The following is a 27,946-nucleotide window of genomic DNA, read 5'->3' on the forward strand; positions in this document are numbered from 1 at the left end:
GTTTAGGAAGACCTCTGAATAAATTAAATTAATAATTAAAATATATGGTTTGTTTGGTTTGGTTTGATTTTTAAATTGTATTTTATTTTATTCTTGATCAGAACCAAATTAACCGTCCAAAACAGTTTGAATCGATCAATTTGATGCTACCCCTACAAGCTATACAATGAGTCAGTCGTGATAGTTATCAAACTCGTCATGCATTTGAGTCAAAGCTAAAATTTCAAATTTACAAGTGAAAATAGTTTGATACCTCTACGAGCTATACAACGACCACACTTCTAATAGTTTTGTTTGTTCGTGTTCCACGTTGCAATCATTACCAAGTGTGCGAGTTCAAAATAACACTTTACTTCTTTCGATATTAAGAAAAGAAATACCATAAACTAGATGAGCCAACGGTGATGCCGCAGATGGCTTGGACGAGTGTGCCTTTTTGCCGCCATGGAGATGAGCCAACGGTAGTTTCCTTCTCAGCTAAGTTGTGTTTTATGTATGTTTGTGCCGCCTAACGATTTGTGTGGCCTTGCTTCTTAGTGATGTATATTTTTTGGGCTATTTTCTACTTTCTCTTTAAATATTATAGCTTAGGAAAATTTGAAATCAAACCCTTATAAATGAAGGACAATTCTTTTACAATAACTTAAAGTGTTTACAGTGCTTATTCAAAATTCGCTCAAATTTTTATCAATGATTAGTTTAAAAAACATTTTCATCATAAGCGCTGACGCTACCATAATGATAACTTGATTAATTCTTTTTGTTTTTGAAATTATAATTTATTTAGTTCAAAAATGTAGAATTATACTTGCAGTCTCGAGTTTGAATCTCTCTCTTTAGTAGTGATATTGACCTTTTTGAACTATTATTTTAATTTTAAAAGCTTCTAAATAAATTTAGACGTATAAAGTTCTAAACAATAAACTTATATATAACTCGTTTTGATGTACTTTTAAAATGACTGAAAGCATTTTTGAAGAAAATATTTTTGGGTTCCAATGAGAAGCACCAGTTATGTGTTTCTTCAAGAAAGCATTTAAGTGTTTTTTTCCAAGATTTATTACCATTTTTACCAAGGACTAATTTAAAAAATATTTTCATCAAAAATATTTTCAGTCATTTTAAAATCACATCAAAACGAGATCATAATAATTCAGTCCACTTATAGAGTAGGGGTGGTTACATATCTTATTAAGTTGGAAATTTCAGGAGAAGTTGCGTCCGCAAAATCCCCAACAACAATGGAGATTAGTTCGCCTACTTCCGGAGGCCGGACTGAACCGCTTCCGGTCTCACAAGACGACACCGTACAGCCGGACGGAAACACACCGTGGAGACTCGATGTTAAGGAGTTCCGGCTGCCCCAGCAGAGCGGTACTAGTGGTGACGACCATGACAGTGGACGGAGTCGTTTCGCTTTCCGTCGCCTCTGCGCCCCCAGTAAGGGTTCTGTTCGTCGTTTTCTTTCTTACCTGTTTCCTTCTTTGTGTTTGTATTACATGCAATGTTAGTAATCTTGGTCGTATTAAGTAAAGATTGAATCGTGGGGTTTATGATTTATCTGCAAAACTCACTTTGTTCTTGGGCTCTTTGGTGAATTGGTGTTAATTATTTTTCTTAATGCATAATTTTAAGAGGATTCAAACTTGAAAGATTAAAACTTTTTGGAAGATTTGGATTGTGTGCAGAAAATAAAAACAGGGTTGTTCTGTTCTTTTTTTTTTTTTGCCTTTTTGGAAAGGATAGTGGGTCAATTTCATTACCAAACACAAAGGAACAATACAAGGTCTAAAGATAGAGAAGCATAAACAAAAACAAAACAGGCCCAAAAGACCCAACAAACAGTAAAGGCCCAAGCTCTACAATACGACAAAAGAAAACCAAAGCTTCCCTTGCAGCATCCGCCGCCGAGCATCCCTACCAGCACAAACCCTCGACATCAACCAACCGACGCCTCACCGTTGCAACATCCAACCAGGGAGCACCTGTCCGAACACAGCCACACGGACGAGAACCAAGAACCATGTAAAGGAAGTCCGTGGGATTCCACGAGCAACACTGCCAACAAAGGCAGACAGTGAGAAGGTGGTGGTGTTGAACACCCCGAGCCGGTGGGAACACCGGAACTCTACACACCATCTCGAAGTACAACAACAAATCGCGGTTTTGAAGCGGCTGCAGATCAGAGCAGAGATGAGCAAGGAGAAATGCCGATGGGGGTATGAAGAAATGGGGCAGATCGGAAAGGAGAGCAGGGGAAAAACAGCAAAAAGAAAGCACAACCACCGACCCCAGCCACAGCTAGGGTCGGCGGCATCGGGTTTGATCGGAAGTGGAACCCTCACACAAGCGGTGGTGAGAAAGGTCTCTCAAGCAGAGAGAATTAGTTTGGACCTAACCCAAGATTCTTGTTAAAGTGGAAAATCTTAAGAGTGAATTAATTAAAGGGTGATTACTAATTTTGGATGTTCAGTGTGTTATCTGCAATGACTTGTCTTTTATATTTTGGCATTTGTAGTTTGCAATTTATATTATACTTTAAGTTTGAAATAATTTATTCTGTGCTTGGGGAGATCATCGAAAGTTGAACGTTGTGATATTTTGACATGATTTATAATTCGGTTTTTTTTTTCTTTCCAAGTTTGCAAGTCATGTACTTTTATTGACCTTGAACTTGTCTAATGAGTTCCTTTGCATATTTTTCGTGAATAATTTTGTGTTCAATCTGCAACTGGAACAAGAATGATGTTTAGCATGCTACGTGAAGCTATCACTGCTGAGGTTTTAGATGAACGCTGTCGAAATCCATCAAATTTTCCCATACTAATTGCTTGATATATTTTGTTGAACTTTATGGGCCTCATGTTGAATTAACCTGTAATGGTTTTATCAATAATGATAAATTTAGGACACTTTTGGCTTTTAAACTCAGGGAAAGAGTTCAAGGTTGAAGAATATTACAAGCAACAAGAAAGGCTTCTTGAAGGGTTCAGTGAGATGGAGACCATGACTGAAGAGGGTTGGTTGCCCGCAAGTCTTACAGAGGTTTGTTCAATTTGTATGTTATCCCTCTCTTTGTATTGAGATTTGGATATTCGAATTTTATTTTTCGTACTTATTTATTTTCAGTTTGTGGAATTAAATGCGTTGTAGTTATATTTTGAGGGGGAGGGCACAGAAGCTGCCAAGTCTTAGCAGTTTGTTATCCTTGAATTTTATTTTCTCTACATTAGACATATAAGTGCACAAGTCTGGTTAATGAGTTGTTTCTCACAGCATGAAATTTCTTGGAATGACAAATTTCTCAATTAAACTCGTGTCTTTTGCATACATTTCTTCTCAGGATCAAATGAAGCAGCTAGCGAAGAGGGAGCGGATGGCAGTTCATGCATCAAACGTAGCTAATTTGCTTCTTTTTGCCGCAAAAGTTTATGCTTCAATTATGAGCAGATCATTGGCAGTTATTGCCTCTACCTTGGATTCCCTCTTGGATCTCTTATCTGGCTTTATTTTGTGGTTCACTGCTAATGCCATGAAAAATTCCAACCAGTTTCGCTATCCGATTGGGAAGAAACGTATGCAACCAGTGGTAAGTTATCAAGCTTGATAACAATTGTAATTTTGGAAATAGTTGGGTCTTCGTTCCCACAATGAGTGGATGAATTGGAGCTGCATATTTTCTGTGTTCTCCAATTGGATCTCTTGTCCGGCTTGATTCGCCATATTCTTATTTTTTGTGTGCGATGGCAAGTGCCTTCGCCCATGAGCGGTAGGTCTCGGGTTCGAGACTTGGGAGCAGCCTCTCCATAAATGGGGGTAAGGCTAGCCGACATTCACCTCTCCCAGACCCTGCGTAAAGCGGGAGCCTTGTGCACTGGGTACGACCTTTATATCTTTAATTGTGTTTGATCATGCAGGGTATCATTGTCTTTGCATCTGTTATGGCTACTCTTGGACTGCAAATATTGATTGAGTGTGGTCGGGAACTCATCTCACAGGCAGGTGACACCTTTTTTTATATTTTTCTTCGCACTCCATCTTTGAAGTTGGACTAAGAAGACATCTGGCCAGGTTTCAGACTGTTTTATGGGTTCTGAGAAAGCTCTGATATGTTCCGGTGTTCCCTTTTAATTGTCTTCTATTATGTTTTTGTGGAAGCAAAACATTAGATTTTCAGTGTTATTTGGAACTGATATTTTGAATCTCAATCCTGGGGATGGTTTCTTAGCCTATTTCTGTCTGATCTTTTTTCTTCTGGCCGCAGTTGCTTCGTTATGTAAAAACAATTGTCTAATTATGTCCTCACATTTCACTTGCTGCATTCTAGCTAGTTTTTATGGTCATCCTAGTGCTGACAGTTAAAACTGGATTTCATGTAAATCAGAAACAACAGATAGGTCTATTTGACATCACTAGGTCGTTTTTTCTTCATCAAATGAACGGAGTTCATGGTCCTATATGCAATTATTTGGTGTAAATATATGGTTACGTTGTAGATCTTAATTTAGCTTGTTTTGTAATTAATGTTGCTGCTGTATCCTTTGTATCATTTTGTGGGTGCAGTCACCGCCTGCAAAAATGAATCGTACGCAGGAGAATTGGATGATCGGCATCATGGTCTCAGTCACGGTAGTGAAGTTTGTGCTCATGGTCTACTGTCGTAGATTTAAGAATGAAATTGTACGGGCCTATGCACAAGACCATTTTTTCGATGTCATTACTAATTCAGTTGGTTTAGCAGCAGCAGTCCTAGCTGTCCGGTTCTTCTGGTGGATTGATCCTACTGGTGCTATTATAGTAAGTTCTTCATTTACCATTTTTGCTCCTGCTGATCTGCTGTACTTTTTAATCATTAATGTTAACTTCATTCTCTAGCCGACCCCACTTAGTGAGAAAAGGCTTTGTTGTTGTTGTTGTAATGTTAACTTCATTCTCGAACACATTATGCAGATAGCACTATATACCATTAATACGTGGACAAAGACAGTCTTGGAGAATGTACATGCGCTAATTGGAAGAACAGCACCACCTGACTTTTTGGCAAAGTTGACATACTTGATATGGAACCACCACGAAGAGATCGAGCACATTGATACAGTGAGGGCGTACACATTTGGTTCCCATTACTTTGTGGAGGTTGACATTGTCTTGCCAGAAGACATGCTACTGAACAAAGCGCACAACATTGGCGAGACTCTCCAAGAGAAGCTTGAGCAACTCCCTGAAGTGGAACGGGCTTTTGTGCATATAGATTTTGAGTTCACTCACAGGCCGGAACACAAGAACAGTGTATGATAACGATGACAGCGGTAGTGAAGATGGTAGTAACTTGTAGAGCTATGTGCAGGCCGAAGTTTTTTAAATAAGCGCCGGGTTGTGCATTCATTTTGTTATTGCTATTTGCTTGTACAACCAATGTTTGTAGAACCTTTCCTCTGTGGCTTTTATTTTTGTCAATAGTGAGTATTTGCTCATTTCTTGGTGTCAGTTATATTATTTGATGAAGCAATCACTAACACACACCAACTATAATATGCTAAGCTCTTCCCAAATGTTTGAATAAAGGAGAAGTTTCTCGAGGCAAGAGTCACGCGGCCACAGATTGAATCCTAAAACGTTATTGCGTTTGGTTCTGTATCACATTCTCCGTTAGATTGCGTAACGGTTAAATTGTTACATCCAACAATTTATCCAGATGAAGAGGGAAAACTTGAGTCATTTATCTGCCTTCCCACGAGTGAAATCCCTCATTCAACCTCTTCGTTGCTTGCCAAACAAGCAGTAAACAACTCACAACACCTTCATGTCTCAGAGGTTCCTTGGAACACGAGAGCGTAACCTAAGGGCCAATTAATGTATCAAGTCACGCACGAAATGAATAAGGTTAGACACTATTTTCCGTTCTCTGAGTTTAATCGTTTGGAAATAATAAGAAAGACAACCAGTTAGGTGGCGTTTGGTTTGTTAGTAGGGGGGTTAACAACTTTGAAACACCCGTTATGCAAAAAATCTTCCGTACGACATAGTATGACAAAAAGGCATAACAAACATTTTAAAGAGGAATATCATCAAACCAAAGGAATAGCTACATGGAAGCAAACTAATCAAAGGAATACCAAAACTCATGAACCAACCTTCATATCCCAAGTTCCTATCAAAGCAATTTGGGCCACCATTGTGTAAGATGGGCTTTAGGTTCCTTGAGATTTCCATGGGCTTCACAACAAAACAAAGGTCACCATGGTAATTTGGCACAACTAGGGTTTCGATTCTTTCTCCTCACTAGTATTTAAACCCGCCTCCAGACTCACATCCATCATCACAGCAAAGCATACCTCCGGCCTCCTCCAACCCTGTGTCTTTCTCTTAATTTTTTTTTCTCATTTTTGTGGTGATGAAATTGGCCCGTGATGTTTTGATATTGTATTGTCCGTACCATCCGAGATATTTTGGTATCTTTGATGATTCAATCACTAGCCTCTGAGGCCTCCTCTTACCCTTTTAATAAAGTATTTTAATTTGTCCAAATTTTTGGTAGTTTTTTGGCGAAGAGAGGCAGTGATGATTAAATCTGTGTACCATCAAACTTTGAGAGCTCTGGATTTCGGGCTTGTTGATGCCAACTTTACACTCTGAGCCTTTTTTTTATTCATAATATCTGAAATTTTTGTGTTGATTTGTGTGTTTTGTATTGTTTTTCTATTGGGTAATTGGGGTTATTGAGAAAGCATGGGAATTTGTTGGGTTGGGTGATTGGAAAGGCAACAAATTAGAGTCTCTGATTCGCTTGTTTCGATAGCGTAATTAGTGCTGTACGTTGCCGATAAGAAGATGGGAACTGAGATTCTGGCATTTGCCTTTTACTTCCATAAAGTTTATGCATTCAGATGTTCCCACATCCTAATTAAAAATTCAAATTAATTGTATTTGTGTAATTTTATTGGAAGAGTCTCTAATGTTCTAAATGCAGATTGTTTCCATGCTATTTGATTCTGGGTGTTTCAGCCAATTGGGTTGCTTCTGGCCCATTTGGTAAACTGTTAATTTGGAAATGTCTCCATCTTAGGTGGGTAACATTTTAATCTGAATCCTGTTTGGGGATTTTTTTTGGAATTTTTTTGATGAATTTGTTTGAGTTGGAAGTGGGATCTGGCAAGAATGATGATTCAATTAGATGTGTGAAAAAAGGAGAAATCTTTTTTCATGAACTCAATTATTTGAGGCATTTGGATTTGTCTGACTTGCTTTCCATATCCATATAAAATTTGAAGTTAATTGTAGTTGGTGTTATTTAATTGGGGTTTTGGAAAGGCAACAAATTAGAGTCTCTGATGTTCTAAATGCAGTAGGGCTTTCAGTGCTGTACGTTGCCGAGATCGATTGATTGGGAGTTGAGATTCTGGCATTTTCCTTTTTCTAAGGTTTTATGCATTCAGATATTCCCACATTCCTTAACTTCACCTCAAAGTCCTAAAATTCTTAATTTTGTACTCAAAATTTTAAAATTAGGACACTAGCAATCGGGACTCGCAAGTCCTGGTCACCTTTGCTTCGGACTCAACCTACGAACGATTGTGATCTGCATTTGGCATTGAGAGTAGGTTGCCCATGGCCGTGATATGGACTACAGAACCCTGACACACGAAACTCAAACTTTATGCCTCGGTACCTCGGACTCTTAACCCTAAGACCGTAGCACCTTGGACTCCAACTTTAGGAGCAAAACTTAAATTTTGAATTCTAAACCCACTCTAATTTGCTCCCAAACTCTTAAGCGAAAGTTGAGTTGTAACTCAAAACTCATATTTGTCGTTTAGTGTTACGGTCTGGTAGTATTTTTCTTTATTGAGAAGTGAGATATCTTACGTTTTAATATTATAGATAGCAAATTCGATAACAAATTAGGTTACTCGGCTTATTTGAATGTATGTACTAAAAAAACTCAAAGCTCATTTTTTGATCAAATTTATGTCAGAATTTCCGCATGAGTTGGTGAGTAGCCCATCAATAATGTGTATTTTTTTTAGATTTATAATTATAAATTAATTGAACTTAACGGTTAAGATTTAATATGATCAAGTTCAACGGTTAAAAAATAAAATTTGAATGGTCTAAATTAAATCCAATGGTCTAAACAATTAAAACAAATTCTTTCATATCCACAAGTTTCATGACGTTGATCTAGTGATTTTTTAATATTTATTTGAATATAAATATTTCTAGTTTAAAATGTTCATTAAGTTAAATTAAAATAGTCAACTTATCTTTTAATTTAAAAAAAAGTTACGAAAAAATTTATCATAAATTCATTCATTAGTAATCCTGGGTAAAATATTTAACCCATCAAGGTTGAAACAAAAAAAACAGTTCTGGGTTAAAACTTCAATTTTTTGAATAAAAAATTTTAAATTTTAACCCAAGAATTAGAGATAATCTAGCCTAGTACTTATCATCACTAAGGCAATGCTCCTATTCTGACTCAAAAGTTTGCCTAGTTCACAGTTGATATATTCTAAAGGGCATGTGCTTTCTCAATTTGATGATTCTTTGCAATCGCTTCTTACCTTTTGCATTGTTTTGTGCCTTATTTTTACGTATGTCTCTTGAAACTCGATTTTAATTTCAATTGCTCTCTGTAACTTAAAATTCTTCATTTTACTCCCACTCAATATCCGCTTTACTTTGCCTCTTGAAACTTGATTTTGATCCCAGTTTATCTTCCTGAAACTTGAAAGTCGTTTCTATAAAACTCAATATTCGCTCATCATTGCCTTAGATATGTTAGTTTTTGTGGGTTTGATTTGGGTGAGCCAGGCTAATCAATTGCTTTCAAAAAAATTTTATCTCTTCAATTTCTTTTAAACTTAATATTCTCTTATTGTTGAATATTGATGCATAATGGAGATTTATAATCAAGTTTATTGCACATGTGGCATAGTTTTATTGGTATTGAGTCTCATAAATGTTTTAGGAGGTGATTTATAAGTTTCAAGGAGAAGAGAAAGTCCACAAGCAAAAGTGTAATAGAACGAATTTTAAGTTTCAAGAAGGAGTTTCAAAGAGGAAAATGATGGCTTTTAAGTTATAAGAGGGTAAAATAAATAAAGTTCCAAGAGGCGTACCTAAAAATAAATCTTGTTTTGTCATTGCGTACTCTACATTCCAATCAAACAAAGGTAGACAATTAGGCATGAGTCCACCTCATAGACAATTGGGTACTTGTACATTTCTAACTTAGATTTGGTCTTTTGACCCTTGGGGATAAGATTTCATTATCTTCTTCGATTTCTATCCTCCTAGCATCCAACAAGAAAATGGGTTTTGATCATTTTTTTGTTATTACCATTGAGGAAAGTTTGAACCTGCGATGTAGTTGATTAAAGGGAAAGATCATATACGCTAGGATAACCAATTGGTTAAATAGGTTTGGATCTTATGAGATATTTGAAAGGAAGATACGCTTTAGTTTAATACCAAAAGGTCTAACGAGCAAGTTTACAATATTTTTCCTTTTTCTTGTAAAAGGAGGATTCTTGGATAAAGATTACATACTAGTATATTATTATGTGTAACAGGTGTTTGAATTTAATACTCATGAAACGTGAAACAAACATCAATCTCATTGTTGAAACTTCTCATTTCTTTATAGGATGGATGGCCAATGTGAAAGTTTAGGATTTTATCTTTTATTGCCTTTTACAAGTGATATTAATAGAGGAGAAAATCAAATGGAAGACCTTGAATGTCGGAAAAAATATTCTTTAATTACTTGGAGATATAAATCCTAGGTTTCAATTCCTTTTCGTTGAATGAATTAAAAATTAGAATACAATTAAAAATTGAAAAGAAAGGAAAGGTCTTGAGTGCAGAATGGAAAACGTGTCTCTTATATTCAACTTTGCGTGAAAAGATTTCAGCTTGTTAACAAATACGACTATCCTCACATTTGCAAAGAAAAATGGGTAATAAGAAAAATTTAAGATGCTAACAGAGTTGTTTATGGGAGAAGGGGCTTGGGAGCAACAAGATTTTTGCATCTCTTTGATTTCAAAGAAAAATTGAAACAAAATAGAGCGAAGTTAAGGGGAAAGAGTGCGAGAACCACAAATAATAATTCTCTCGGTTTGTCCGCTTTCAACATCGAAGCACTTCCAATCAATCGGAACACGAGACATATTCATGGCCACGTTCAATACCACTCAATATGCCGGAGATTTTGATCGGAACACGAATGATATCCAACGTGTTATTATATAAATACTGTGTTTTGATCACAATAAAAAATTTGTCTGATATACCAACACCAAAAGCAAATTAAGCTCCGTCTTCCAACCCACACACGGAGAACACAAAACTCTCAAAAATCATCCTTTCTCTCTCTAGAACTCCAAATCCTTTCCCTTTCTCTCTGTAAAGTTCTCCACATGAGAAGGTGAATTGAAGAATAACAGGGAAGGCAATGGCTTTTCTGCTACCAAACTTCTCTCCCTCCTCCCCACTCCTCCAAACCAAAACCAAAGAAAAACCCATTCACCAAACGCTTGCCCAGACAAAACCCAGTTTTTCTTTCTCTCACCTCTCTCCTCTCGCCAGCGTACGGACGCCCACTTTGTCGGAGGGTGCGCAGCTTAACACCTCCAGGGTTGCGCAGGATAAGCAACAAAGGGACGACTTTTATGTCAATCTTGGCCTGGCCGTACGGACGCTTCGTGAAGATATCCCCTTGATTTTTTCCAAGGACCTTAATTATGATATTTATAGGTGATTTTCTCATCTGGGTTTCTTAAATTTTCTTTCATAGTGTTTGGTTTGTCAGGAAGTTCGTAAATTTGTTAAGAAATTTGATATTTTTAGAAATTTGATGGATGTAATCATTTGATATGTTATTGGAAATGTAGAGTTACATTTGTTTGGATTCATTTGTGGAATTTGATGACTTTCAGGGATGATATAACATTTACGGATCCTTTGAACACATTTACTGGCATTGAGAATTACAAATTGATCTTCTGGGCTTTGAGATTTCATGGAAAGATTCTGTTCCGCGATATCTCCCTCGAGGTATATAGGATTTGGCAGCCTTCGGAGAATGTGATACTGATTAGGTGGAACATGAAGGGCGTTCCTCGGGTTCCATGGGAAGCGAAAGGACAGTTTCAGGGCACCTCGCGGTATAAATTGGATCGAAGGGGCAAAATATATGAACATAAAGTCGATAACTTGGCGTTTAACTTTCCACAGAAGCTCAAACCAGCTGCATCAGTGTTGGACTTAGTAGCATCTTGCCCTGCTAGTCCTAACCTGACATTTCTGTGGGGTCCTGCGGATGCGTACTCATCTTCGTGGTTGGAGTTTTATCGAGCAGTGAGGGGGACTTTGAATCGGGATAGTTACTTGCTTCCACAAGATGGTTTGGTCAGCTGATTAGCTACTTCAGATATTAATCTATATGGTAGAATAAGTAACGTATATGAACTCGTGCACTACGATTTGTATATGTTGGTAGATAGCAGATAATGGTTTTTGCTGAAGAACAAGGTTGTATATAAATAGGGAGATCCTGCAGAGTTCAATATACTTCTTGTGGTGGTGGAGGCAAAGAAGCGAGGGTACATTTTTTGAGCTTACACAGGTCGGTATACTATATATGAAATCTTGCTTCATTTTATGAAATTTGTTTAGCGTTTATAATGTTGCTTGACATGATCGATTCTGCCTCCTTTATCGCTTGATTGTCTGGTCCGGTCACTATTATCAGTAGTTTCTTGTCATCACTAATATCAAACATGCGTATGTTCTACTCGGAGTTATGTTAATCTCTTCCAGATTTACATTTCCGTAGTACAAAAACCTCGATGCCATCTCTACTTGTGACCTTTTCGCTTCTTTACTTAGAGCCTATCAAGCATTCGGAAAATGTTCTGCTTGATATCATCCATTAAGCTTTATTTCTTAACAGAAACTGCTGTCTAACTAACTGCATCCCGGACAAGCCAATTTCGTGCATTTCAGAGCAGATAAACCGGTTATTGAGTCGAAAATCAGTTTTGCTATGTCCGATGTGAGAACTGGTTTTGATTTTTCTTTGAAACCGGAATCGAATCTAGGATCTACCGTCACCCTACCCTTGCAACTTGAGTTCAAGCTCATCGGGAAATTTGTTTGCTTTCGTAAGCACGCATGAGTCATTAAAATCAGATTATGTAATGTTAATTGAGAGCCAATTTAGATGTATCAACAGATATATGTCGTACCCAGTGTACAAGGCTCCCGCTTTACGCAGGGTCTGGAAGAGGTGAATGTCGGCTAGCTTTACCCCCATTTATGGAGAGGCTGCTCCCAAGTCTCGAACCTGAGACCTACCGCTCATGGGCGAAGGCACTTGCCATCACACCAACTGCGACCTCTAGATGTATCATTAACAGATAAAAGGAGAAAATGATTGATCAATGCAATATGGTACGTACCATTAACAAGAAACTAGATTCACACAACAATAGTTGTTACAACAACAATGTTCAGTTCTCACATCATAATTTCTTAGCAACTACATATTGTTAACACTCCTGTGAGCTCGTAACATCAACGCGTGCAACACAACATACCGATGTGAACTGCGGTACCAAGTGAACAAAGATTTTACAATCCAGAAAACCCTAGAGTAGACCGATGCCATCAGTAGGAGCGCTACAGAAGATGGCTTCTTTAAGACAAACTTGATGGATGCCCTAAATCGGGTAAGATGAGTACGATATACAAGCAGAATTTTGTCCTACCACACAGGCTTCAACAACAGTAGGGGAAAACATGTCTACTAGATGATGCTGAAGTCCATATCTCTCGAATTGTTAGCATTGTTATCTTCACTCCTCTGAGCTCAATCAGAGTGGAAGTGCGTCCAAGGGTTTTATCGCTGCAACACCACTGAGATCAGGGCTAGAGTACTTCTCGTATGTGACCTTCAAACGTCCCACTCTGGCAGCTTTGTGAAATCTTAAGATCAACTCTGCACAGTCTCTGCAACAATCAAAATATCGATCGTCAAAGTTCATTCTGAAGCAATCACTAGGTAAGGAACAAAAGTTATTTACTTAGGTTTTAACGAAGTACCTGATTTGGGATACTTCATAGCGAGCATGTTTGCAGAGCAGTGGAGTCCAAGCCGGAGTAATCTGCAGGGTGCACCTTGCGACATATAGCGCTGCTGCACACAGCAGCGAGGGCTTGAACCTTAAAGCTTCATATTCAACTAAGCACAACTCGATGAGGTAGAATGCCAGATGTTCAAGCTGCAGCAATGTCCACAAAGCAACAGACTGTTAGCAAACTTAAAGTTTCACTCAGATATGACTTTATTGTTATCCAATCCTTAACTAATACTTCCATTAAGCTGTCGTATTCAACCCATTATACTTATAGAGTTAATCGCTAATCAAATTATCCGTTTTGTATACCTTTGTTTCCGACTGAGCAGCCTTGAGAAATCTTAACATGAAGACATATGGAGTAGGTGCATTAAGACGAAACTTCAACTTTTTAAGAAAAGCTTTCTCCTGAAGAGCAAATCCAGTGTTTACTGTTAGGACAAGTGAAAAGGGAACTATAGAATGCAGCAGGATATTTCCCGGTTCTAAGAAAAACACATACCATTCCAAGCACCTGTGCTCTTGTGTACGTCTCAGCTGAGATGCTAATTAAATCTTTGACCTGTAATTTTTCTTGCTGTAGAGAATTAGAAAGAAAATCACGAAAAATGCATACGAGTTGAGATACTAATATTTACCCTCGGATGCCAAAAGTCCTCATACTTTGATGCCAACAAGAGTGCAGTGAGACCAACTAACTGCATGTCATCCTTCTTAACTGTTACTTGAGAAAGATATTGGTCGAGCAATGTCACCATGAGATAAAGAGTTTCTTGCATTAACTCAAATTTGTGGTGTACCTGTTCCCAGATGAACAAAAAAGTTAGCACAGCAAAATCAAGGGGACAGCCAGCTGATGAAATGTAAAATTGAACTAAGCAAGACGAAAAGAAAAAAAAAACATGACAGTTTATCAAAAGGTAAAATCAGTACTTCAATTAACCAGTTGACCAATATGCCTCGCATATGAGGAGTAATGTCTGCCTGAATCGACAACAAATTTTCTGGAGGTGGATTCTGTGCCTGCAGTTGAAAAGCAATGTAAAAAATCCAAGAAGTCAGAACTCGAACTGCTGGAGAGGAGCCAGAAAGCGGAAACAGGAAAGAACTAGAACTACATGAAATATAGTCTTTCAACCCATAAGACAATCATGAAAGTAAAATGGAGAAACGTAACAAAAACTTGACAAGACCTATGGACAATGCTACTGAAGGCCAGCATGAATTGAGTCCCTTTTATCATGGGGGAGGTAAATTGTTGAAAGTATGAAGAAAATTTTGAAGCCTACTATCCTTACCAGACTAAGATGAAATCAATGGTATTAGAGAGAGCATAACAATTACCTCAGAAACCCAGTAATACTGATAGATCTCATCAACATAATCGGAAACTTCCAGTTGATTGCAATCATCATCAATGCTTGGTAGTTCTTCCTCCTTCATAGCTTCAACACGTTCCTCTAGTAACTGCAATTAGGTATAAGTGTGATTAAAGTCCACAAATAAGAATAAAGGTATCACTAGAACATGGTAAGCCCCAACCTTTGATCCGGTCATAAGTAGAGATGTGTAAGATCTCCTCCTATTTGACTTTCTCCTGGAAATGATAGTTGAAGCACTCTGTCTGCTGTTTTCTTCAGATGGGAGCTCTACCTGAGTGGCTTCATGCTTAACATTATCAGGAAGGAAAGCCGTAATGACTTTTTCAGTTTTGGATGAAGTTGCAGCAGCAGAAACTAATTTGTTTGGACCTGATGCACCCTTGGATTTCAAAGTCCTTTGCGACTCATGCGCCTTCAGTGTGGACAAAGTTGGCTGGATCATAATAAAAATAAAGGGAATATAAGTAGAATGTACATTGATTTCATATAGATCTAACATGCCAAGAAACAAAGTCAGGTTGATGCAGTATTCTCATATTTATAGATACCTGAGATAATGTACAGAACACTAAATAAAATATAATAATGTAAAGCAATCACTCAGGTAAAATGATAAAATGAATGCACTGCCATGAAGCTTCAAGTTGATGCCAATACGGTTGCTGTGTTGAGCAATAACACAGATTCAACAGATTTCAGAGACCAAATGATGTAAAAACATTGACAGATTGTTTCAAGTACTGAAAAGAAAATATGGCAATGCAATTGGAAGTGTTTTACTGTTTGAAATAGACAACGGTCGAGCAACTATATGTCACAACTGGTCCAACAAAATGACATTAATTTTTTCCCCTTTGGGTGAGGTGGGACATGAGTTCTATATCTGATTACACTTACCCTGACAGAATTTCTTGGCAATACACGAGCATTTGAATTGCGTTGACCCCTGCAATCTCAAAGCACATGCAAATTATTAATAGATAGGAGGCTTACCCTTGTTTAACTAAGACATGAAAGATTAAATGATCATTCAATGAAATAACTGGGAGGAGCCACAAGTTTCAGAGAATTTGGGGGTGAACTGCAGAATACATGTTCTTTGTCTTACTCCCTTATAGTTCTACTTCTAAATGCATCTGCTGTTGTATGTTTTGAGAACAAACAATCCTATCCATAAAAATGCAAGAAAGATATTGCCAGTCCATTCATTCAGAAACAAAATGAGATTTAATGGAATAAGGAGCAACATCAGCAAAATCTTTTAACTGGATTTAAGTGGGAAAGAAAACTAGTAGTATGGATCACTGTCACTTACATAATCACAAAGCCATCACTCACTCGATTCCTCAACAGATGGCTCCTAGCATTAGCGTTTACTCTAGATGCTACTTTCTTGCCAACTTTAACCTTAACTGTATTCCAAAATGCCGTTTGGTCAGACATCCTGTGCCATGCACTTGTCAAATTAAATAATTCACGCCATCTTACCATTACACTCACTTTTCCTTCCAGAATTTTCAGAAGTACCAGCATTGTCCTACAAGCAGGAGAACAGAAAAAGATAAATGTCCAACTTATAATCCTACTCCCGTTAAACTAAACCAAAGACCATAAATATAATATATCACACCAACCTTTGGAATACTTGCTTGTTCAGGGTTGACCTTTAGCACTGGCAGAGATTTCCTTTATAATGGAGAGGGGAAATAGAAAATACGTCAATAACAGATGCACATCTTATTCACAGTAAATAAACAAACATGCTTTGCATATCAGATACCTTAGCAGCTTAAACGAAGTATAAGAAGTGCTCCTGAAAAAAAGAAGAAGGAAAAGAAATCTAATCAAGGGTCTTTATATATGTTTAGTTTCATAAGCATAGGAGCCAGAGAAGAATTTTTTGAAGGCACAACAAAAAAATTGTGGCACAAATTCTAATTTCTAATAAAAAGGTGGAAAACAAAGGTTGTTCAGACCTGCCATAGGTAACATCAGACTCACGGTTTAGACCAATAGCCTTGGTCCCTTGATTCTCTGAAGGGGCCTTCAAGTCTTTAATACCTAGAGTTTGTGCATAATGGAAGATTTTCAAACAGTATTGTTTAATCTGGGATAACCACATTTTGGATGTATTAAAGTTACCTCTCTTGGAAGTCTGTAACTTAGAAGTAGCTTGGCTAGGGCTTTCTCGCCCTTTTCCCTGATAGAAGTTACAAAATAATCAATACTTGCAATTGGAAGAATATATTGCAATATATGAAAATGATTGGCATTGATACTTGCTAAGCCTTTCTAGAAAAATAAAACCCTGTCTTTGTGCTGTCAAACATACAACGGGACAGTCGAAACAATAAACTGAGTTGACCCTTAAGAAGCAAAACATGGACAGGAAAAGGCATGCTAGGATTTAGCATTCTTACCAGGAAGGATCTCCTTGATGATAAATTCAAAGTCCTAACGCCTGTACCCACTGAAACCCTAAAGAGATACAAAAAATACAATACTAAATTAATGCAAAATCAAAGGGTCTTGAGCCTGCTCACATCTTTATTAGCATCTATAGTTATATCCATCGGTATGCATATATGCCAAAAAGTATTGACCTCACAAGCGCAAATAAATATTATGATATCAAATGCATACCGCTGCAAAGATTTAATTCTCTCACTTTTACCAGTCCTGCATTGAAGATAGCCCAAACTTAGAACTTCTTAGCTCAAAACCCAAAATGGAGGAACTACTGGAGCAAATGAGAAGGTACCAACATTTTTTTAGAGGCATCACCCCCTACAATCCTAGAAGAATTGCTTTTGACATTGCTGACATCGGCCAATGCTCTTCTTCCAACATTTGCATTTGCTAAGATAAGGACAACACGAATTTTAAGAAGGAACTGATTCAAGATGTGTAACTCAACTAACAAGTACAGTCTGGTTGAACCTTACCTGCCGAGTTACCAAGTATGCCTTTTCGCTTCTCCATACTTTTCAAACCAGCCTTGATAACAAAACAATTTACAGAAAGAGAGCAGTAAATATACAATTAAAACAAAAACTCCTTATTACACAAGAAATAACACTCCATACCAATCCACCGCCAAAAAAACAGACGAATGAGGAGGTCATTGGTTACCTTTAAAGCAGCTGTATTCTCCTGTGTTGATACTTTGTTAACTGCTGCATAAGTCCTGAAACTAAAAGGGGCAAACAAATATTATTCTCTTACAACCTAAATGGTTGCCAATAACTAAAACTTAATGTTCTAAAACAACTTAGATATTGATTAAAACCATAACATTCGATAATCGAATTGAAATTACACATGTTTAAAATTACAATACCTGCTCCCGGCATCAGCTTTAGCAGTGTCACTTTCTGTATAAACCTTAAAACTTGCAACACCAACTGCTTAAAAAATCGAAATATAATGTCAGAAATCAATAAATCACCACCAAAAGAACTTTAAACCAGCAGAAGAACCAAGAATTGCAGTTCCGCACCACTAGAGCGTGTCCAGTTGTCTTTTCCCACCCGATTTTGTCCTACGCTGAATTTTGGCTGAAAATTTGAGAAAAACCAAGCAGGTTTCGCAGATGTCAGAATCACTTTCACCCAAAAGAAACACCAGAGAAAGAAATCAAAGACAGTTAACCGGGAATCGAAAATCTTAGGCTTTCTTTCTGACCTTAGCAGCCAACATTTTGCTTCTCTCTTGAAGTGTCACAGCGCTCTGTCGATGATCCAGTTTCTTGAAAGACAGAGAGAATTACAATCAATTCAAGCTAAAATTCAAAAGAAAACAACCTCCAGAAAAGAAACCCCTAATTTCTGAAAGCTAAACCCTAATTTTTTCAAAAGAACTTCGATTTTGTATGAACAGTAAAATTCAAATTTCAAAAAGCATCCCTAATTGAATCGATCCTTCGAATAATTCGATTTATAAATAATTAATTGGAAACGATAATTTCTTGCATAGATTCGTAGAAGGAAGCGTACCTTAAACGACGTCATTTTGGAGATAGATCTTGCTCTTCTCGGATTCTGATCTTCGGAGATGGGGAGGAATGAGAACGGTCGACCGTTGCAAAGTTCTGAGTCTTCCTGTTAAAGCGGCGGTCTTTATTTTCGTTGTTTGAAATAAGGATGCCATTTTACTTTACTACCCCTGTTCTCAATTTTTTTTTTTTTGTCAAAGGTACCCCTGCTTTCCTCAGTGCAAACTCCTCATTGTAAGATTTTCTGAATAAAATTTTAAAAAAAAAAAGATTTGAACACTCTTTCTCACCTCATACACATTCCTTTAATTTCATAGTTATTTCGAAGTAGACGTTTATTTTAAATTTGTAAAGCAGTTTTAAGAATCAAACATGTTAATTTAACGATATTTCTCTTTTCAATGTTAGAAGTATTCAGATCTTTACTGATTAAAAAAATATGAGTAGTACTTAATGCATGTGACAAAATCCAAAACTATTTGATTAGTGATGGAATTCCCATGTGACAAACCAAGCCAAATAAGTGCTCAAAGCCTCAAACCACAAATTATAAGTTATAATTTGTTCCAAAAAGTTTAAGGAATATTAGTTGTTCTCACCACTAGTGTTAGGATATACCCATAATCTCGAGCTGAAAACACTTACGCAGGGCATACCCACAATATTCTTAATGAAGAACATGGAAAATAACAATGTAATCAAAATTATAATTGCTCCAGTTACTCCTTAATCTAGGTTGCACTTGTAGTTGCTCCCTCTTCCAGACTCATTCCCTTAAAACCTATCAAACTGGTTTATGAACACTCCTAGGATCCACACCAAAAAGATTAGACTTAGGCTTCTGCGTCTTCGTGTTGTACACATACGAGTTTTCTTCCTTAAAACAATAGAAACTGAACTCATCACCATCAACACTCGCTGGAATGATCAAACCTTGACCTTCAGGAAGAGGCAGAAATTTCTCCATAAATTTATGTTCATGTTGTACTATAAAAATTGTATGCATTTCGTACCTTTAAATTTTGGTAAAATTGAGACCGCGATTATGATCGGGCATAAAGAAAATTTGAGAGGAAGAGAGTAACTCGTTTAAAAATGAGACAAGGAGATACGAACAGATGGAGAAAGAGCGGCAAGTCTAAGAGTGAGCGAGGATTAGAACAATGAAAGAATAAATAAGAGTCAAAAAGAGGAGTTCTAAGGGCAATTTTGTAATTTCATTCAACACGCAAATTACATTTTTGGTCATATGGTTTGACTCATTTTCCACTTCAGTTTGTGTTATTTCAATTTTAGTAAATTTACTCTAGTTTCAATTTCAATAATGTTTTTTTTTATTTTTTATAAAACGATATATTTACACTAAAGGGTAAGAAAATAAATTTGTATCAAACTTGATATTTACCAAATTAAGATATTTTACTATTGTAATAATAAGTGACTAGTAGTAATCAAGTTTAAATCATATGCTCTGTTGCAAATGGTGGATTGCTCTGTTAGTTAAAGCATTCCTCTTTAACCCATTGCGGCGGCCCCCGGGACAAAATTATATATTATATGCAACAACTGGATAACTAAAAGGTTCAAATTCAATTAACATAACAACATTCTTAAAGAAGAACATCATCTAGAAATTAACATAACAACATTCTTAACGAAGAGCATAGAAAAATAACACTGTAATTGAAATGCTCCCAGTTACTCCTCAATCTTAGCTGCACTTGTAGTTGCTTCCTCTTCCAGCCTCATTCCCTTAAAGCCCATCAAGCTTGGCCTATGAGCAGTCCAACGATCCACACCAGAGTATAAATACTTAGCCTTCTGCATCTTCGTGTTGTACACAAAAGACTGTTCTCCCTGAAAACAATAGAAACTGAAGTCATCACCTTCAACATTCACCGGAATGATCACATCTCGACCTTCCTGAAGAGGTGGAAGTATTTTCTCCATAAACTTCAACGGAACAACGATCTTTTTCGGGCTCCATTTGTTCTCCTTGGAGTCTTCACACACCAAGGCATGAAGGGTGGCATTTACTATCTCAACCACAGCCATATGCTTGTTCCAATTGATGACGCAAACTTTGTTTAAATCGGGAAAAACTCCCTGAGGTAGGGTTGCTGTTAAGACAGACTCATCCACCAGATCAAGGCGTTGGACTTCTAATATTGACAGATCTTGGCCATCTCTTTTCATAAACTCAGCAGAATAACAAACCCTACCATTCATCTTTTCAGCTGCAAAAAAATTACATCTCACTACCCTTCTGCCTTGTTCCTTGAGCAAACCCTGATTTGGGTGCGTCCAGGGTCTCCACTTTTCATCTTTCCCAATGGTCATAATTTGAAACCCTAATTCATTGTTCTCGACATATAAAGTTACCACTTTGATCTCACCAGTCGATAAATTGAAAGCAGATGACATTCTTCTCGCACCCTTATGAGCTTCAGGCAAGTTGAGTACTCGGCGGGTTGCCGGATTTCTGATGCGGCAAAGGTGAGTAGTAATATGCTTCTCCAGAAACATCCCAGCAACACGTCCCATGCCCTCGTAATTTGAATCAAAGTAAGGGGCTACATGGTTCTTTTCGCTTTTTAGTCGAAACTGTAGATGGATAGGACTGACCCGTTTCATGTGCTTTAAAATGAAGTTGTATTCTTCAATCAAAGAGCACCATGTTTTGCTGACACACTTGAACCGGAGTAATGCCTCTACAGGCAACCAGCTCAGAATCTCAATAATGATTTCAAAGGGAAGCTTTGGTTCTTCTGGTTTGGGGTCCAATCTCCTCCTCCTCCTCCTACTTCTCAGGTGGTAGCCGTGCGCCATCTGCATATGAGTGTACCACAATGCTCATTGTAAATCGTTAAAATTGATAAATCTTAAATATGTACTAATAGACTCCGAGTATTTAACTATTTATAAATTGATCCTATCTTCCCTCTTTTCTTTTTCTATCCCTTTGTCAACCCAATCTTTCTCCTATAATCCTCCCTCTAAAGTTTACCTTTTCCAATCCAATCATTTTTTAGTAATGTGAGATTTTTAGTTGTTAGTTCGACTGTTTTTGGGTGCTAGGCTTGCTACTTTTGTTTGTATGAGGTCTTATACATGGTGTACACTTGGGCTGTGTTTGGTTGGTGAGGAAAACGACTTGGGAAAGATAAATTCTTTTCACATGTTTTTTATTTTTTTGAACAAACGATATAATAAATGTTAGAATATAGGGAAAGCAAACTCTTGAGCCTCTATGTTAATTTTTTTTTCCAACATTAATTAACATTAATTATAAATATTATGACAAAATTGTCCTCATTTAATGTTGAAAGACCAATTATACCTACAATATCTTCATATTCCACTTTCTTTCCTTCAACTTTATCCCTATTGATGTATAATATTTTTTTATCCCTATTAATATATAAAAGGCTTTTTAGCTAAAATATTCTCTGAGATTGGTATAACTTCGCACTTCGGTTTTTGAGATTTAAAATTGATATAATTGAGCATTGAGTTAGTCCACCGTCAATCATTTTCGTCATTCCAAGAAAAATCTCTGTTAAATAATGACCAAAATTACAAAAATGCTCTCATTTTTTTGTCAAATCATTTGTCCCATTATTTATTAAATTGAGAGTATTTTTATCATTCTGGTCACATAGTTTTTTTACGGAATAACCAAAATGATTGATAGTGGACAAATTCAGTGATCATTTCTATTGATTTTAAATCTCAGAAACTAAAATGAAAAGTTATGTCAAACTATTTTGACTAAACTACCTAAATAAAATATCAATATCTTCTAGCAGATTTCCCATTGTTACCCAACAGTGTAATCGGGAAAGTGCATTGCTCATCTTCCTAAGAGGAACACATATAATTATCTTATAGTTTATTAAATAAAAAATTTCTTTTGATACGAAAAATAAATAATCAATAAAAAAACAATCCACTGCCCTCACATCAAATCGTCAACAAAGTGAAATTTAAAATATTCCTGTTTTTTTTAAGATTTATTTCAAGCAGATATGGCCATCATCATGCTAATCTAATAATCTATGCATTAAAAAATCAATGTAGCTAAAAGAAAGTTAAACAAAACAGAATGTAGCTTAGATTAAGGATTTTTTTTATTCTTTTGAGTTTTCATACTAGAAATTTTCCATATTAACAATCATCAATAAACCAAATCTAAATGAATAACTCATTTGACTATATAAAATGATTTTCGTACCTCTGACTTTTGGCTAAAATTGAGATTGAGATTCTGATCCGGTGAAAAGAAAATTCGAGAGTGAGAGATTTCTGATCCAGTGAAAAGAAAATTCAAGAGTGAGAGAGTAACTCGTCTGAAAATGAGACAAAGAGATGCACCCCGAAGGAGAGAGAAAATTCCAACCAGCGGCGGGTCTACGAGTGAGAGAGGATTAGACCAACGAAAGAATAAATAGTAGTCGGAACGAGGACTTCTAGGGATTTTAAGGGTAATTCAGTAATTTCATTCGACACGCGCATATAGTTAAATTACATTTTTGATCCATATGGTCTGACTCATTTTCCACTTTGGTTTGTGTCATTACAATTTATAGAATTAATTTTTTTTTTAAATGCAATAGTATATATACACTAAAAGGTAAAAGAATAAATTATTATCAAACTTATCATCTACAAAATTCAAACTTTTCATTTACAAGTGAAGAGATATATAATATCATTGTAGTACTAATTAAGCGGCCAATTGTTATCAAGTTTAAATCGTATATTCTTTTAAATTATAATGTGAATTTGTGAAGTCAAACTAACCATGTCTATTGTCTAACCAAAGTGTGTCATGTTGGTATGAGCTCAATGTGCCTAGATTACCCTTGACATCGTAAGCAGACTGCTATCTCAACCCTAATGGACGAAGCAGACATCATGTCCCTCGAACAGAGACATGCGTCTACCCCTCGCAACTCTCTCCGTATTGCACCTAAGCATGCATGAGAATGCTCCACTGAGTCTCTACCATGTCAAAGTACTCTCCCGCCTGATTCCATGTTCGCCAAGATTATCTCTTGCATGTCTGAGTCCAGGAACGAGTCAATGACCTCTAGATAACTCTACCTAGGCCGGTCATCTGCAAAGGGATACACCCTCCGCCCAGTAGGAAGACTGCTCCGCCGGTCAACTTGCCTAGTCTTTTTGTTTTTTTCAATAAACAATGTTATTTACACTAAAAGGGTGGAGGAGTGGGGGTTAAGCCTCACAATGGGCTATTATTGATATGGTTCAAATTTACTTTTAGTGAGAATTGAACCTAGATAAGACCTCTCACTCATAATAAGTTAAAGATGAATATCACTAAACTTTAGTACTAAGTGACATCAACTTGCCTAGCCTTGCAATCTGATGATTTATGGACTTCTTCCTCTATAAATAGTCGAGTTGCACAAAGAAAGTGATATAACGAAAAGTTGAACTCAGAACTATCTACTACATTCAATTTCCCTTAAATACTTTCTGAGTTAACCATCCGAGACCCTTTGGCAAATTGATCTTACAATGTTATTTGTTATGAAAAAAATTTTGGTCAATCCGTCATGGCAATATGCAACCACCAAATGTGAGGACATTTTGTATCTCCAAAACAGTTGCAATCATCCCAAGATTGTAAGCACTCCGTCTATATATTTTGCTTATTAGATTTGTACGATCTTATTATTGATTAATTGAACAAAAGTAAAGGACTAGATGGAGATAAAAGTTTAAATGGGTCAAAGTATAAAGCTCGATAAGGTTTCTTTATACAGAAGGAAACATTATATTGACATCAATAGGAGTGATCCAATTCCTTATAATTCGTTACATTTTTATTTATTTATAAAATTTAATGTGGGACAATTCTTTGCATCCTTGTAAGACTACATGTAAGTGGTGATCTAAATGGTGATCTATTATAGATTGAACTATGGAAATAGTTGCAATTGCATCAAGAACAAATCGACTGAGACATACAGAATGCTACAACAATGTGGATTAAATTATTATTCGACGATGAAGGGTGAATACAAATTATTGTCTAAGGGCTTGAAGAATAAGCCAAAAGGAATACAAAAAAAGAATCTTTATTGAAGTTTTGAACATCAAAAAACACTTGATGAATCAAAACTTCCCTAATAAAACCAACAATTCAGACTGCAACCATAGTAGTTATTGGTTTCTCTCCTCTTCATATCATATATCTTAGAATCCACTTTCGCTTTGAGACGTTGCATGAAAGCCTTATAATTCAGTAGTTCCTCTAGTCCCCAGTTTTTATCTGGCGCAGGCAACAACCGCTTGATCTCTTCCACTTTCTCTCTCTCTTTCGTGCGTTCCAAGTCTTCGTCGCCATCATCATCGCAATCGTCATCACTATCATCGTCGTCGTCATCGTCGTCATCATCATCATGACGTTTAGATGAAGTTCCTTCACCAAGAAAGCGATCCAAGACCTTGTTCACAGAGGGGTTTCCATAGGCGTAGGGCTCGTTGTCCTGTGATAAGACGACAACAGCCATCTCGGAACCAGGCTGCCGGAAGCAAATTCTTCGGCTTCACGAAACAAAGCGTCGTGACGCTCCGAGAAGGTGGACTTTAGGCAGTTCTTGCTGTTTATCTTCTCCATGTCGATCTTCCTGCTTCCGATGAATGGATTGTAGATGTATACACGAAACGTTTCTTCTTGATCTGTAGAATTTGCTCAAAAGAATTTTGTGACTTGTGAGTACTCACAAAGGAAGAACTAGGGTCTCTATATATACACGACAGCTTGCCTGTAATTCATGAAGAACTAGAGTTTCCTTTTCTTTGGAGTGTCATAAGTCAGCAAAATATGGAATTGCCAATTTTTTTTTATTAAACTGATTTATACAATAATATTATGCTTACCATTTTTCTTCTTATTAATAGAAACAAATAATGCTAGGGAGACCATATATTGGTGACACATCACATAATTTGTCAATTTAATCTAAAAAAATGATGGGTCTTTTGATATGGGTCCAATTTTATAAGCCTATTTTGAATGGAATCCACTAATATTACATAAGCATAAGTGGGAGCTAATAAGTACAACCATCATCCATGTCAGCAATTAAAATGCACATAATTTACAAACAAAATTACAACAATTGCCATTAAATGGTTTATCAGGTCTCTTGCAGATGAATTACAACCCAAATTAATCTCATTGTTTATTCAAAACCTTATCCTCCTATCTTTCAAATTGCTTTGTGTATCCAACGGAATCCAAATTTTGAATTCTAAATCCGTATGAAGATATGAAAGCTATAAATTTTCTCCCATTATATGATGAAAACAAAAAATAAGCGAATATTTGATTCGGGTTTCCTAGTATACCTGGAGAACAGGTATAGCAACTTCTTGAAAGATTTCAGTTTCATACATGATCATCTGGTTTTCTTTTTCTAATTTTTTGGTTTGGTGATTTGGGCTTTGTTTTTTCAGTGTTCGTTACCTGGATAATAGGTATTGCACTCACTCGATTTCAATACTAGTATTTGATAATAGGTGCTACCGTATCTTTGCTCTAATATTTTTTTTTCACTTGAATTGTTCGAGATTTTAGAGTTTGACGACGGGTATGAATTGGTGGCCAGTGTTTACGATGCGTTAGTGAAGGCTTGTACTAGTTTGAAATCGATTAGGGGGCTTAAGAGGGTTTATAATTACATTATTAGTAATGGGTTTAAGTTGGATCAGTATACGAAAAACAGGGTGCTGCTTATGCATGTGAAATGTGGGATGATGATTGGTTCAATTTGTTTCTCTAGTTTTTTGGTATGCTGCTTTGGCTTTTTACCTTTGTCGTATTTGATACCTAGATTACAGGTACTACAGTTCATCTTTAATAATTGGTGTTTTAGTATTTGGAACTTTAATAATTGGTAGTTTAAATTGATATATATTTAGGGTTTCAATGTGGAAAGGAGAGCATTATGCAGTGATCCGTGATGATATCCTCGCACTCTTGAATGAGGGAGGTGTGAGTCGACAGGTATTTGTAATTTTTATAATTATTTGACTTAGATAGAAACGAATACAATTATATTTGGATGAAGGGTTTCCAAATGATTCATAAGATGTTTTGGTTCTTTCTGTAGGTAGTTGATTCTTTTTTTGAAATTTTGAATGAAGACCAAATTGGGATTCCAAAAGATCATCTGAAATCTGGGTTTATGCCGACATTTGTGTGGGTGCGTAAATTTTAGTTCTTCAAACATTGCAGTTCATTTTCCTCCATTCTAGCTAGTTTAATACCGTCCATAACTAAGGAATTAGAACAACCAATGCTATTTAGTGATGAGTAGTGTAATTGTCAAATGTTGATTTTTATTATTTTATTCTAATCCATTTTTATTAGTATCTATGGTAAATATAAACTACCTGCCCTTGTAACATAGTAATCCATTTTTATTCTAATCTACTAGCATTAATCTAGAGAATCTTCTACCAGCCCTTGTAGAATATGATTTTTACATCATAATTAGTTGTACATGTATATTACTTTTTGGCTACTGTGCGTTTAATCCGTGTTGGTTTGTAGGATATTGTGGATGAATCGAATTCTGCAGTGAAAATATATATTTATCTTGAACTTCTATTGAAAAATGTGCGGGAGAACGACTATGTTTTCTTTCCGATTAACCATTTCAAAGGAATGCATTATACTTTGCTTGTGTTCAACAAACAAAGTGGATGGTGGGAACATTACAACACATTACAAACCAAGTTGAATATGTATGTGGATCCTTATTTCGAAGAGGCTAAAAAATTGGTAAGTTGATAACTATGTAGTATACCTCTTATCCTTCAAGTTTTATTTCACACACTACCTTTGTAATGTGTTGCTTTTTTTTTTTTTGGTAGCATGTGAAAATTTCTGACTACTTTAAGTACATGAAAGATAGTATTTCAAGAAAGCTCAATGAGAACTCTATTTGCAAACATATTATGAAAGGTGATAAGGTATAGACGTTGTTGTACACGCTTAGCCATGATGACAGAGAATTTCTCATGTGGCTGAGGCAAACTAATGTTGAGTATCCACTGAAAGCAAACATATCATGCTCACAACAATTTCCTAACATGTAAGTGTTAATTTCATCTGTATTATGCCTATTTGTTGGTTTCTTGGTGATAGAATGTAATATTTAAATTCATACTCTTGTTTTTTTGTTAAACAGTTATGACTGTGGAGTTGCTGTGATGTATATTGCACAAAAAAAAGCTGATGGAGAATTAGTCGAAGGTGTCTTTTCGGTAGAGGCGATGAAGAATATGAGAGCACATGTCCTTTGCAGATTCATAATCATAAATGAGGGAGATGGTAGCTGGGAAAAGGAAGAGTAGGATAAAGATGTTATGCGAAATTTGAGTTT

At 36.4% G+C, this 27,946-nt stretch overlaps 5 protein-coding genes and 3 non-coding genes across 16 annotated transcripts; 5 read left to right on the top strand and 3 right to left on the bottom strand.

The window, feature by feature from the left end:
• Nucleotides 1-1,178: 1,178 nt before the first annotated feature.
• Nucleotides 1,179-5,474, top strand: LOC114819141 (metal tolerance protein 10). 4 transcript variants are annotated; one of them, XM_029110068.2, is made up of 6 exons: nt 1,179-1,440; nt 2,933-3,045; nt 3,344-3,589; nt 3,918-3,998; nt 4,564-4,797; nt 4,951-5,474. In XM_029110068.2, exons 1-6 carry the CDS (start codon nt 1,242-1,244, stop codon nt 5,293-5,295), a joined length of 1,218 nt encoding a protein of 405 aa, XP_028965901.1. In that variant the 5' UTR covers nt 1,179-1,241; the 3' UTR covers nt 5,296-5,474. The 4 variants fall into 4 exon arrangements, with proteins under 4 accessions (XP_028965901.1, XP_017190715.1, XP_028965903.1 ...); XM_017335226.3 differs by lacking the exon at nt 1,179-1,440 and adding an exon at nt 1,900-2,364; XM_029110070.2 differs by lacking the exon at nt 1,179-1,440 and adding an exon at nt 1,904-2,355.
• A 928-nt stretch (nt 5,475-6,402) lies between these two features.
• LOC114819376 (small nucleolar RNA snoR117) lies at nt 6,403-6,489 on the top strand. Its single transcript, XR_003766432.1, has one exon. It is a non-coding gene; the product is annotated as a small nucleolar RNA snoR117 (small nucleolar RNA).
• A 64-nt stretch (nt 6,490-6,553) lies between these two features.
• Nucleotides 6,554-6,640, top strand: LOC114819375 (small nucleolar RNA snoR116). The gene has a single exon (XR_003766431.1). It is a non-coding gene; the product is annotated as a small nucleolar RNA snoR116 (small nucleolar RNA).
• A 505-nt stretch (nt 6,641-7,145) lies between these two features.
• Nucleotides 7,146-7,250, top strand: LOC114819365 (small nucleolar RNA Z266). Its single transcript, XR_003766421.1, has one exon. It is a non-coding gene; the product is annotated as a small nucleolar RNA Z266 (small nucleolar RNA).
• Nucleotides 7,251-10,300: 3,050 nt separating this feature from the next.
• On the top strand, nt 10,301-11,691 carry LOC103445885 (uncharacterized). Its single transcript, XM_008384940.4, has 2 exons — nt 10,301-10,761; nt 10,944-11,691. The coding sequence occupies exons 1-2, from the start codon at nt 10,460-10,462 to the stop codon at nt 11,422-11,424; spliced, it is 783 nt and encodes a 260-aa protein (XP_008383162.1). The 5' UTR covers nt 10,301-10,459; the 3' UTR covers nt 11,425-11,691.
• Nucleotides 11,692-12,442: 751 nt separating this feature from the next.
• Nucleotides 12,443-18,654, bottom strand: LOC103445884 (putative cyclin-B3-1). Of its 6 annotated transcripts, none has more exons than XM_070805659.1 (24): nt 18,523-18,654; nt 18,212-18,274; nt 18,027-18,084; nt 17,868-17,931; nt 17,660-17,714; nt 17,473-17,524; nt 17,293-17,386; nt 17,171-17,206; nt 16,948-17,005; nt 16,670-16,727; nt 16,504-16,588; nt 16,308-16,340; nt 16,162-16,213; nt 16,028-16,064; nt 15,843-15,939; nt 15,425-15,473; nt 14,688-14,960; nt 14,490-14,612; nt 14,079-14,168; nt 13,784-13,945; nt 13,648-13,707; nt 13,455-13,553; nt 13,111-13,289; nt 12,443-13,017 (listed from the first exon to the last, which is right to left on the bottom strand). In XM_070805659.1, the coding sequence occupies exons 1-24, from the start codon at nt 18,535-18,537 to the stop codon at nt 12,882-12,884; spliced, it is 2,028 nt and encodes a 675-aa protein (XP_070661760.1). In that variant the 5' UTR covers nt 18,538-18,654; the 3' UTR covers nt 12,443-12,881. The 6 variants fall into 6 exon arrangements, with proteins under 6 accessions (XP_070661760.1, XP_070661759.1, XP_070661755.1 ...); XM_070805658.1 differs by having other exon boundaries at nt 17,660-17,720; XM_070805654.1 differs by having other exon boundaries at nt 16,016-16,064; nt 17,660-17,720.
• A 1,565-nt stretch (nt 18,655-20,219) lies between these two features.
• LOC139188687 (putative F-box protein At1g50870) lies at nt 20,220-21,350 on the bottom strand. The gene has a single exon (XM_070806358.1). The coding sequence runs from the start codon at nt 21,348-21,350 to the stop codon at nt 20,220-20,222; it is 1,131 nt and encodes a 376-aa protein (XP_070662459.1).
• Nucleotides 21,351-24,676: 3,326 nt separating this feature from the next.
• LOC139188688 (ATP-dependent DNA helicase CHL1-like) lies at nt 24,677-25,063 on the bottom strand. Its single transcript, XM_070806359.1, has one exon. It carries the CDS (start codon nt 25,061-25,063, stop codon nt 24,677-24,679), a length of 387 nt encoding a protein of 128 aa, XP_070662460.1.
• Nucleotides 25,064-27,946: the final 2,883 nt, after the last annotated feature.

This window comes from Malus domestica, chromosome 10 (genome assembly GCF_042453785.1).
Source record: "Malus domestica chromosome 10, GDT2T_hap1".
Classification (NCBI taxonomy): domain Eukaryota; kingdom Viridiplantae; phylum Streptophyta; class Magnoliopsida; order Rosales; family Rosaceae; genus Malus; species Malus domestica.

Excerpts from the sequence above, each read along its gene's own strand:
- LOC114819141 (XM_029110068.2), top strand. The coding sequence starts at position 1,242 with ATGGAGATTAGTTCGCCTACTTCCGGAGGCCGGACTGAACCGCTTCCG. Across the intron at positions 1,441-2,932 it reads CCGTCGCCTCTGCGCCCCCA|GGAAAGAGTTCAAGGTTGAA; the intron begins GTAAGGGTTCTG and ends TTTTAAACTCAG. Across the intron at positions 3,999-4,563 it reads GTCGGGAACTCATCTCACAG|TCACCGCCTGCAAAAATGAA; the intron begins GCAGGTGACACC and ends TTGTGGGTGCAG.
- LOC103445885 (XM_008384940.4), top strand. The coding sequence starts at position 10,460 with ATGGCTTTTCTGCTACCAAACTTCTCTCCCTCCTCCCCACTCCTCCAA. Across the intron at positions 10,762-10,943 it reads CTTAATTATGATATTTATAG|GGATGATATAACATTTACGG; the intron begins GTGATTTTCTCA and ends GATGACTTTCAG.
- LOC103445884 (XM_008384937.4), bottom strand. Across the intron at positions 17,006-17,170 it reads AGAATTAAATCTTTGCAGCG|GGTTTCAGTGGGTACAGGCG; the intron begins GTATGCATTTGA and ends GTATCTCTTTAG. Across the intron at positions 14,613-14,687 it reads TACTTATGACCGGATCAAAG|TTACTAGAGGAACGTGTTGA; the intron begins GTTGGGGCTTAC and ends ACCTAATTGCAG.
- LOC139188687 (XM_070806358.1), bottom strand. The coding sequence starts at position 21,350 with ATGGCGCACGGCTACCACCTGAGAAGTAGGAGGAGGAGGAGGAGATTG.
- LOC139188688 (XM_070806359.1), bottom strand. The coding sequence starts at position 25,063 with ATGGCTGTTGTCGTCTTATCACAGGACAACGAGCCCTACGCCTATGGA.